The sequence below is a fragment of the Mastigoproctus giganteus genome, chromosome 11 (assembly GCF_048544385.1).
Source record: "Mastigoproctus giganteus isolate SK-2022 chromosome 11, ASM4854438v1, whole genome shotgun sequence".
In the NCBI taxonomy this organism is placed as follows: domain Eukaryota; kingdom Metazoa; phylum Arthropoda; class Arachnida; order Uropygi; family Thelyphonidae; genus Mastigoproctus; species Mastigoproctus giganteus.
Genome location: NC_143585.1, coordinates 173,267,853 through 173,280,252, shown reverse-complemented (window position 1 = coordinate 173,280,252; position 12,400 = coordinate 173,267,853). Strand labels below are relative to the sequence as shown.

The window sequence follows — 12,400 nt, the reverse complement described above, 5'->3', positions numbered from 1 at the left end:
CAATCAGTTAGGACAATAACGTGAGCCCTTAGAAATCAGAGGTTTTAGGGCCCTGAGTTTCTGCAGCAACAGGCGTGTTGTGTTTTTAATCAGAAGGTCGCTTAGCACCTTTCCATCCCGCAAAATCCATTTTCTAAGTTTATTTACCCTGGCGTGGTTTGAGATGTTGGCAGAGGGATTACAACAATTCAAATAATACTTAACAATTTATTTATTACAAACAAAAAGGTCATGTACACAATCTACTTTCACGCCATAAACATATGACGAATAAAATATGCATCAATCTATGCGCAATCATTTTGAAACAGAAAAAAAAATAAGAATCAAAGGTCTTGCGATTTCATAGGCTTCCTCTAAGTAATACAAGGGCATGAACAATAATCCATGTTATTAACTTAATTCTACTTTCCCCATATATAAAAGAAACTCAGAAAGGTAGCATTGAATTTAGAATATATTTTGGCTGTTTCACACAAGTTCATTTATACTTAGGAATGATCTTCGCTTACCCATTTAGGTGAATTTGTCCCTAGTCTTGTTGCAGGGCTTCCTTCTGTAGAGGCATTGGCAGCGGTCTTCTCTGTTCCTCGCAATTCTATCTTTCTTAGGCGAATGGGTGATGCAGGCGGCTACTGGAGGAGCTCGGATGAGAAGCAGTGGCAACTGAGGCGAGGACAAGAGCCACACTGGAGATCACAATGACCATGGCGATCTGCGACCACACCCCCAATGACCCTTTGGTTTCATTTTGGGCCCTTTTTATTCTTTGGGCTCTCCTTTGTCTTTGAGAGCAAAGTTCTCTCATTGAACACTGGTAGTCACGAGTTTCCTGTCCCGGATGGTCCAGGGATGACTCCCCCCCCCCAAATGGATCCCCTCATCACTGGGTGTTTTGCCTGGCATCCTAGTGTCGGAGATATTAATGAAATGCCCGCCTACTCATTTTCTCACGCTAGCTTCCCATCCTAGCCAACCTCCCACAATTTCCGTTGTATTACCCCGGTCGTAAAAACTTTTGGGTATCGCGGTTGGCGAAGAGAGCCTAGCTTGCAGAATTCTTTCATTGTACTTTAATTTCTGCAGTTTTAGACATATTCCTAGATAATATTCTTTCAGGCTCCCTGTATGCTATGTTTCGACAATATGCCATGAATGTACCGTCTTCTTTGGCCCATGTGCTATGATAGTCTTTGGGGGAGTTTTTAATCTTGCTACTCATCAGCTATGGAGAGGAAAACAGTTAGAATGAGAGATTTTCACGTTCCCTGGGATACACGTTTTTGTTTAGCTACAATGGGCATATTCTCTCTGTTCTTTCAGCTGGCAGTAGATACCCACAGTTACACAAATTGGGCTTGATGTTGCTCCCTTACAATATTGCTGACTGGGTATTAGTATGGATAGATTATCATTTCAGGGAAAGTAAAAACTCTCGGGCTAACAGTTATAAAATATATTCCCTATTTTTATCTAGCAATGAACTTTCCAAAATTTCTGATGCATTCTTTTCATGCAGCTATTGCTGGGAGGAATTACTGTTAATTCTCTCTAGGATTGTCAGCTCACATATGTAGATGCATTATGTATATGTTGCATATTTGCATATATATATTGCCTGAGACTCACACATTTGCTTTATTCTTTGCTTAGATGTAAATTTAAATTTTTTGTGATAAGATTATGAGCTTTATTGTTTTTTTACTTTGAGTAGTTTTATATTGATCAAAATAGTAGCAGCAGATGCCAGAATCTTTGCATTTATTCTTTGAAATTAATGTTTAACTAGGCAGAAAATTATTTTAATGTATAGAAATATTAGCAAAAGTTATTGGATCGCTCGATAAATAAGTAAAATTTTTAACCATATTTCATTTTACTGCTGAATACTTCACTGTGTAATTTTTATTTATAGTTTATATCAGTATAGTTATTATTAATATATTAAGATTAATCAAAAACGCTTCATTTTTAAAATAAAAATGGAATCAATTCATTTTGAAATAAACGTTTGAAGGATATTGAATAAAAATAATCACTGTTTTTTTTTTTTTTTTTTTTTTGTTTTTTTTTAACGTAGTCCAGAAGAATTTTTGGAAAATTCAGTGGCACCTTTTCAAAAAGTATACTTATTTCGATGTCGCTCCCGTCTTTTTGATGCTGTAAATGTGGCATTTGCAGGTGGAATTCAAGATACACCAACTGAGGAAGATATTGATGGAATTGTAAAAACAATATGCAGGTAAATTTTTCCTTCACTAATGGTAAAAGTGGAGATATATATATATATATAATAATAATAGGTTGCAGTGTTAAAAAGGAATGTCTAAAAAATAAATAAAATGTAAGAATAATAGGATTAGGGTTTGTTTACTTCCTTTGCTCCCTCCTTTAATATAACTGGATAGATTCCATCCACCCCAGGTGTCTTTCTTATGTTTATCTTCAACAATTTCTCCTCCACTTTAATCTCAGTTTTTACAAGATTATCTAGCTTACTGCCAGAGTTTAATACACTTCTGGCATTACCCTCCCTGAATAACTCCTAATGTGTGAATGTAGATGGAAAATATTCATTTAGTTTATTAGCTACCTGAGAAGGATCATCAACAGTTGAACCATCATATCAAGTGGACTAATCTGATTCATCCCCTTTCTTCTAGAGTTTACATAAGTAAAGAACTCTTTGGTGTTGTTCTTTGCATCCTTTGCCAAAGATTTCTCGTAATCTGCCATTGCCTGCCTAACCTCCTTTGTGACTTGGTTACAAACCAGCTTATATCTATTATAGGCTTCTGTGTCACCTGTTAATTTATATGTATCCCATGCATTTTCCTTCTCTGCCACATGTCTAAATTGTTCATCTGACATACATTTAGGCCTAAATCTTGAACAATATTTCTTAGTTGTTATGAAAACCCTAGTAGCTTCCAAGATTAATGCTTTGAATGCTTCCCATTTTGAATTTACTGTTGGTAACATCATCAGTTGGTCCCACCATATAGAGTTTAAATACTGTCTCAGACCACCACAGTCACCTTTACGAAAGCAAAAACCCTTCATTTGATGGTAGTTACCTCTTTGAGTAAATCCCACTTTTTAGCCTTAGCATTAGTAGAGGCATATGATGCAAGAAAGCAAGCTTATACAGCATCAGCCAAAAAAAAAAAAAAAAAACCACTCCCATTTCACCCCTCCATTTGTTTGAAATACCTGTCTAGCTGAGGCTTAAACTTATTTAGGCTATCAACTTCCACCGCAAGGGATGGAAGTCTGTTCCACCAACCAACTACCCGCTGGCTAAAGGCAAATTTTCGCATATCTATCCTGCATCTGTCTTTCCTCAATTTGAATTTATGTCCTCTCAGGTGATTCTGAGCAAGACGAAGCATCCCATCAGCATTGAGCATACTCAAACCATTCAAGGCTTTATGCACCTCGCCAGTGCCTAGTCTACAGACACTGTTATTTGCAAAACTTAAGCCTTTCTTTGTAAGAGCAACCCTTTGTTCCATTCACTAATCTTGTTGCCCTTCTCTGTACTCGTTCCAGCAGCTCTACATCCTTCTTGAAATGCGGCCTCCAGACCTGTATACGGTACTCAAGGTGTGGCCTTACCATTGCCTTATACAAGGGAATAATGTTAAACTTCATTTTCCACCTCTCAGCCCATCTGCTCAACCTTACTAGATCCTGTTGCAGCAGCATAGCATCAGTAGTGTCCTTAACAACCCTGCCAACCTTTGTATCATCTGCAAACTTGGACATTAAGCTTGTTATACCATCATAAATATCATTTATAAATACAGAAAACAACAATGGACCGAACACTGAACCCTGAGGGACTCCACTAATAACATTAGTCCAGAATGAGCAGTGTCCATTGATTACCACACTGTCTTCTCCCCCTCAACCATCCCTTTATCCCTAGCAGCAATTTGCCTCCAATGCCACGCTACTCCAATTTGTGTCTTCCATGTGCAATAGTATCAAAAGCCTTTCTAAGATCCAAATATATAATATCAAAGTTATTAACTGCATCCAGTTCTTTTGTGACTGCATCATAGTAACCAATCAAATTGGTCAGGCAAGACTTTCCCTTAACAAAACCATGCTGTGTCCGAGCTATTACTGAAGTCTTGTCCAGATGATCCTGCAGTGATATTTTAACAAGTGCCTCCATTAATTTTCCTGGAACAGAAGTTAAACTCACAGGTCTATAATTACTTGTGTCAGCCTTTGATCCTCCTTTGTGAATTGGGGTCACATTTACACATCTCCAATCTATGGGTACCTCCCCTGAGTCCAAAGAAGCTCTCATAATTATGCCTAAGGAATTGCTTACTTCTTTGCTGCCTCCTTTAATATAACTGGATAGATCCCATCCACCCCGGGTGCCTTTTTTATGTTTATCCTCAACAATTTCTTCTCCACTTTCCTCTCAGTTATTACAAAATCAATTAGCTCACTGCCAGAGTTTAATTCTCCTCTGGCATTCCCCTTCCTGAATAACTCCTCATGTGTGAATGTAAATGTAAAATACTCATTTAGTTTTTTAGCCGCCTGAGCAGGATCCTCAACTGTTGAACCAACAATATCCAGTGCACCAATCTGATTTATCCCTTTCCTTCTAGAGTTTAAATAGGTAAAGAACTCTTTTCTGTTTTTCTTTGCATCCTTTTACAAAGATTTCTCATAATCTGCCTTTGCCTGCCTAATCGCCTTATATCCATGATCGATATAAGCTGGTTACAGACCAGCTTATATCTATCATAGGCTTCATGTCACCCATTATTTTATATGTATCCCACACATTTTTCTTCTCTGCCATATGTCTCATTAGTTCATTTGACATCCATTTAGGCCTAAACCTTGAACAATATTTCTTAGTTGGTATCTAAAGCTTAGTAGCTTCCAAGATAAGTTCCTTGAATGCTTCCCATTTTGAATTTGCTGTTGGTAACATCATCAGTTGGTCCCACTGTATAGAATTTAAATATTGTCTCAGACCATCGTAGTCTCCTTTACGAAAGCAATAACCCTTCCCTTTACCCCTAATGGTAGTTACCTCTTTGAGTAAATCCCACTTTGGCACACTCTGATCACTGCCATGTAGTGGTTCCTTTATCTGCAGATTCTTAATGCATGAAGAATCACTACTGATAATCAGATCAAGCGTATTACTCCCTCTAGTTGCCTCCGAACATGCTGATGTAGAAAGCAATCATCTGATATCTTTCTACACCAAACATGCTGATGTAGAAAGATATCCGAACATGCTGATGTAGAAAGCAGTCATCCAATAAATCCATAAAAGCCCTGCTAGTGTGTGAGTGACCAGCCCCCAAATTCCAGTCAATATCTGGGAAATTAAAATCCCCCATTATAAGATTCTCTGATTTACTGGCTCACTCTATTTCCCTGTACAAATTTCTTATTATACTCATCAGAGTCATTAGGCCTATAGTACACTCCAACTCTCAATTTTGATCTCCCAATGCTTATGTCACACCAAACTGACTCGACACTGCACTGTCCAGCGATGTCGGCTGGCTTCACTTCCTTGGATTTTGTGTTTCTTATCTAATAGCATAACCCCTCCTCCCTTCCTATCCTCTCTATCCTTTCTGTACACATTGTATTCCCCAAATTCCAGTTCTGCATTCCTTATATCTGTGTGACACAATGCATCTGATATCCCAACAATATCTGCCTTTGATGTTTTGAGCAATACCTCAAATTCATCAAATTTATTTACCAAACTCCTTGCATTGGAGTAAACGCAAGTATACATGCCCCCTGTTCCTATTCTTAGCTACCCTAACATAACCCATGTGTTTACTTGTACCGCAATGACTTCCAGCAGTCTCTGAAATTCCCTGCATCTTGTTTTCCAGGTTGCTGCTTGTTCCAATAGAAGCAGTGCAAGAATCACTTTCACCTCTGCCAGTGGCTACTGTTAATCTATTAGTCCTTGGATCCCCCCCCCAAGCTAGCAGTTTTCCGACCCACCTAACACTGCCTCAATAGCATCAGCAAATATTCTTGCACCCTTTCTATTTAAGTGTATCCCATCCCTATAGAAGCAGTCTCTCCTGTTAACAAGTACAGACCAGGCTGAAAAAAATTCTACCTAATTCAGCACACTGTGATCACTGCCACCTAGTGGCTGCTTTATCTGTAGATTCTTAATGCATGGAGAATCACTACTGATAATCAGATCAAAAATATTACTCCCTCTAGTTTCTTCCCGAACATGCTGCTGTAGAAAACAATTATCCATTAAATCCACAAAATCCTTGCTTGTGTGTGAATGACCAATCCACAAATTACATTAAATCTCTGGGAAATTAAAATCCCCTATTATAAGACACTCTGATTTACTGGCCCACTCTATTTCTCTGCACAATTGCTCATTATACTCATCAGATTCATTAGACTTAAAACTTACACCTACTCTCATTTTCCCTTTCTCAGTGCTTACCACACCAAATAGACTCAACATTGCATTGTCCACCAACATCAACATCCTTAGGTTTTATGTTTCTTAACTAACAGCATAACCCCTCCTCCCTTCCTGTCCTGTCTATTCTTTCTGTACACATTGTACTCCCCGAATTCCAATTCTGCACTGCTTATGTGAGTGTGACTCCATGTCTCTTATATCCCAACAATATCTGTCTTTGTTGTCTTGACTAGCACTTCAAGCTCATCAAATTTATTAACTATACTCCTAGCATTGGTGTACATGCAAGTATACATGCAACCCTTTATAATCTTATTTACCCTAACAGAGCCTATGTATTTACTTGTTCCACTATGACTCCCAGCAGTCCTGAAAATCCTTATTGCCTTGCTTTCCAGACTTCTGCTCATTTCAATAGAAGGAGTGCAAGAAACACTTTCAACTTTGTCAGCGGCTTCTATTATTCCATGTTTTCCACCTAGCTAGCAGTTTTCTGACCCACCTAACACTGCCTCGATAGCATCAACAAATATTCTTGCACCCTTTCTATTTAGGAGTATCTCATCCCTGTAGAAGCAGTCTCTCCTGTTAACAAGCATAGACCAGGCTGAGAAAAATTCTACCCCTTGAGCATTGCACAGTCTGTCCAGAGCCGAATTGATCAACAAGGCTCTCATCATATACTCCCTCCTATCATGTCTGGGCAGATTTGCAGACACTTTGAAATTCAACCCTAACTCACGGTTTTTTTTTTCTTTCAGCATTTGCCTGTACTTGTTAAGTAATTCCGCCCGTCTCCAACTCTTAATATCATTACTGCCAACGAAATATACTAGGAGGCTTTGCCCCCTGCTTGCTGCTCACTTCTCTTGGTAAAATAAAATACCTACAGAAGCTTTCAAAACTCTTTGTCTCTTCCTCATCTATGAATACATAAATACATTACATATGGAAATCAGGAATGGTGCTGCGTGGTCATGCTAGATAAACAAAGCAGGTGCACGAGTTTTATCTAGTATGACCACGCTAAGACAGAAGCTTGTTTTACCACAGTACAACAAACTTCTATTACATATTTTTGTATGTGTTACGTATTGCCACGTAACCTGCATCCCTCTTCTCCCATTGGCTAAATAAATATCATTAGGAATAAAGGAAAATTGTTTTAATATATTGAAAGTTAATAATGGATTAAGGATCCAGGACACTGCTAGTGAAAGCAGAAATGCCCAGCAACCATAATGAAATATAGGCATTAGCATTAGTAGAGGCATATGATGCAAGAAAGCAAGCTTATGCAGCATCAGCCAAAAAAAAAAAAAAAAAAAAAAAACCCCTTCACCTCTCCATTCGTTCGAAATACCTGTCCAGCTGAGCCTTAAATTTATTTAGGCTATCAACTTCCACAACAAGGGATGGAAGTCTGTTCCACCAACCAACTACCCGCTGGCTAAAGGCAGCGGGTAGTTGGTTGGTTGGTTCCGCACATCTATCCTACATTTTCCTTTCCTCAATTTGAATTTATGCCTTCTCAGGTGATTATTCTGAGCAAGAGGCAGTATCCCATCAGCATTGAGCATGCTCAAACCATTCAAGGCTCTGTACACCTCTATCAGATCACCTCGCCGGTGCCTAGTCTCCAGACACTGTAATTTGCAAAACTTAAGCCTTTCTTTGTAAGAGCAACCCTTTGTTCCGTTCACTAACCTTGTTGCCCTTCTCTGTACTCATTTCAGCAGCTTTACATCCTTCTTGAAATGAGGCCTCCAGACCTGTATACAGTACTCAAGGTGCAGCCTGACCATTGCCTTATACAAGGGAATAATCACCTCCCTATCCCTGCTAGAAAAATTCCTGTATATCATTGATAAGACACCATGAACTACTTTTGCAGCCCGTCTGCACTGCTCAGAGAACTTCATTCTGCCTGCACAATTACCCCCAGATCTTTTTATTCTCTACCACTGTCAGTGTAGTACCACAGAGTTGATACATTGCTCTGGGGTTGCTGTTTCCCATATGTAGTACTTTACGTTTGTCAATGTTAAACTTCATTTGCCACCTCTCAGCCGATCTGCTCACCCTTTCCAGATCCGGTTGCACCAGCATAGCGTCAGTAGCATCCTTTACAACCCTGCCAACCTTTGTATCGTCTGCAAACTTGGACATTAAGCTTGATATACCATCATCAATATTATTTATAAATACAGAAAACAACAATGGACCCAACACTGAACCGCTAGGGATTCCACTAATAACATTAGTCCACGATGAGCAGTGTCCATTAATTACCACTCTCTGTCTTCTGCCACTTAACCATCCATTTTTTCATAGCAACAATTTGCCACCAATGCCACACTGCTCCAGTTTGTGCAGCAGTCTTCCATGTGCAACAGTATCAAAAGCCTTTCTAAGATCCAAATATATAATATCAAATTTATTTCCTGCATCCAATTCTTTTGTGACTACATCATAGTATCCAATCAAATTGGTCAGGCAAGACCTTCCCTTAACAAAACCATGGTGTGTCTGAGCTATTACTGAAGTCTTATCTAGATGATCTTGCAGTGATATTTTAACCAGTGCCTCCATTAATTTTCCTGGAACAGAAGTTAAACTCACAGGTCTATAATTACTTGTGTCAGCCTTTGATCCTCCCTTGTGAATTGGGGTTACATTTGCACATCTCCATTCTGTGGGTACCTCCCCTGAGTCCAAGGAAGCTCTCGTTATTATGGCTAATGGATTGCTTACTTCCTTTGCTGCCTCCTTTAATATAACTGGAAATCAGGAATGGTACTGCATGGTCATGCTAGATAAACAAAGCAGGTGCACGAGTTGTATCTAGTATGACCACACTAAGACAGAAGCTTGCTTTACCACAGTAAAACTTCTATTACATATTTTAGTATGTGTTATGTATTGCCACGTAATCTGCATCCCTATTCTCCCATTGGTTGAATAAATATCATTAGGAATAAAGCAAAATTGTTTTACTATATTGAAAGATAATAATGGATTATGGATCCAGGACACTGCTGGATCCATAGTGAAAGCAGAAATGCCCAGCAACCATAATGAAATATAGGCAAATGGATTACATAAGTGTATGGGTAGGAGAACTGACCTGACAGGTGTAGCTACAATGGAAAAAATTAAAAGTGCCTGAAAAATAAATGCAAAATGGTACTTAATGCATTTTAACTACATCATCCAGGGCCGGCAGCCAAAACAAAAGGGAACACAGCAATAAGCAAGGTTTCTATTTCTGTTATGATGTTTATGTGGCAGACAGAAAGAGCGAGCAAATTTATACATCATAGCCAACCAGACACGGACCAAAAAGAAAAAGAAATTAAAAAAATAAAACCAAAAACAAAAATACTATAATGCTAAAATAAATAAGTAAATTGGAAAATTAAGCTAAACTTAAGACCAATTGATTCCAGTTAATGCTTCCTGAATTTTAACAAAGAAAATGAAATATCAGGATGAAAGCAAATTGTCAGGATATGGCAACTTACTGACAGACCGAGTGAAGTGAACATAAGACTGTAATGGAGACCAAAGAAGTAAGCCGATAGTTCCCAGCAAATTTATAACAGCTAAAATAACCCCAAGTATAGGGGAGAAGAAGGTGTGAATTGCTCAAAGTGAACCATACACGTGTTATGGGGGTGTAGGCAATTAAACAAATGAGGCAAAGGGCAGAAAACTAGACAAACAAAGTAGCATTGAAAGAATCTAAACTTTGTCTTAGAAGAAAAAAAGAAGTGATTGCAGAAAAATAATATCTCAAATATTATTTTTGGCTAGCCTAATCGCACACGAGATATAAGGTGTAGTGTATAAGAACAGCAAAAAGTAATGGGAAGAAAGAGAATGTAGTGGTGCTCGGTCACGTCCAAGATGGTGTAATCTGTACCTAAAGCAGGTCCTTGGACATAGGACTGGCCATATGCCTCATGTGTTTAAGTCAGTAATGGTGTTGTTATTACAAATATTCGACCTTTGTAGCCAAGTGGTCAGGAGTGAGAGTGCAATAGCACACACACATTCTTTGAGTAGACTGGGATTGAAGCCTCTGACTGCTAAATACAGTATCTGCCAATCCACACTGGACCAGAGTGGCAGATTATGGTCTATTTCCCTCAACGTGAATTATTGAGGAGGCTTCCATCCTGCAGTGGATTGATAATGGCTGCTGCTTGCTTACTTACTATTATAAATATGAGAGAAAAATGTCTAAAAAGAACAGTAAAAATAAGGATGACAGTTAGCAGTATAAGACAAACAAAATATAATGTTCCCATAATTAGCCAAACCGTAGTCACAGGCTTTCTACACCATGAGACATGATAGAGGCTACGGGATATATAACCATACATTATGTACACACCTGAATGTAAAAAGAAGATATCAACCAGTAATTATGTTAATATCAATATTGGTATCAACGAGTTTTTTAAATTTCATAATATTCAGTGCTTTCCTAAAATGATGGTAAAGGAAGGTTGAAGGGAAACTGTTACTGAGCAGCCCACGTCTGAGTAATTACAAATTCCCCGTCTAAGTAATTACCTGAATAGTCATTGTTATTAGCTCTCTCCAGAGTAAGTTCCAGAGGATAAATACCAGAAAATCCTCTATAAATCTAGGGCAGTTGATTACTAACACGTTATCTATATATCTGTAAATCTTTATGCCTCAGGGTAGGGAAGTCTCGGTATAGGTTAGCTAAGACACAGCTAGCTGGACTACCCATAGGGGTATCTTTGGTTTGCAGGTATAAAGCAATACCTAACATAGTGCGGTTAATGCTTTGGAAAAAAAATAACACACTGACTGAATCAGCACAAAACTGGGAATAGTTTCAATGGAAAAAATAATGATACGTGGGTATCAAAGGATTTTTTATATTAGAAATAATTATGCATGATTAGTTAGAAAATTCATAAATACAAATAGTAATGTGGTAGACTAAGAAAGAAATTAATTTATAACCAATTCCATTCGCAGATTATAAACTGCACTATACTGATTCCCGTACTTATTGAAGCCGCACTGTGTGAGGTGTCACTGTACAGTTTTGCCATCAAATATGTGATTATTGGAAATGCATAAATTTATGAGATTGTTCCATTAAACAGAATTACAACTAATAATATGTTTATAGTTATTGTAAATTTCTCTAATTAAACTGATTTTAGGTTGGTTAGGCCTATGCTGGTGAATAGACTATTGGAGTTAAATATTTTTTTTTCCTTTGTAAACCCCAAACACGAGAGGTATTAGAACCTATAGTACTTAGTACCATGCTTGGGTTGGAGATTGAGAAGACGAAAGAAGATATTTGTTGACATTGGACTTGAACTTCTGTAGACTGTAATTTTCAGGAAATACGTATGAAGGAAGGTTGTTCCAGAAACGGCAGTTGAATGAATAAACGAGGAAGATGAAAAGTTGGTTCTGTGAGTTTGAAAATGGACAGCAAATGGATGTTGGCTGGTGGCGGCACGTGTTCGGACTGTTGTGAAAGAGAGAGCGGGAATTATAGATGCCAATTCAGAAGAACAGTGCCCATGGAAGTATCTGTAGAAGAGGCATGCAGCAGAAACATTACTTCTATGAGACAGCGAGTGGAGAGACTCTGATAGAGATGAATCATTAATTAACCTAACTGCCCTCTTCTGAATGGAATCAAGAAGCCTGAGAGAGGTTTTGGGGGCACCAACCCCAGATGTGGGAACAATATTCCATGGCTGGGCGGATTTGCGATTTATACAGAGTGAGCAGCTGTTTGGAAGAAAAGTAATGCTGAGAGCGAAAGAGAAAACCACGTTTTTTAGATGCAGAGGAAGCAATATTTGTAATGTGCTTGTGCCAAGAGAGATTAGAAGTCAGAGTAATCCAAAACCCAAAAGAGATATATCA

At 38.4% G+C, this 12,400-nt stretch overlaps 1 protein-coding gene across 1 annotated transcript in view; it reads left to right on the top strand.

Annotated features, from left to right (window-relative positions):
• Window positions 1-12,400, top strand: part of fws (Conserved oligomeric Golgi complex subunit 5 four way stop) — a 372,604-nt gene that overhangs the window by 206,025 nt on the left and 154,179 nt on the right. Inside the window, exon 11 of the mRNA XM_090384621.1 lies at window positions 2,081-2,242. Coding sequence (XP_090240747.1) covers window positions 2,081-2,242 — 162 coding nt within the window. The remainder of the gene's footprint in view (window positions 1-2,080; window positions 2,243-12,400) is intronic.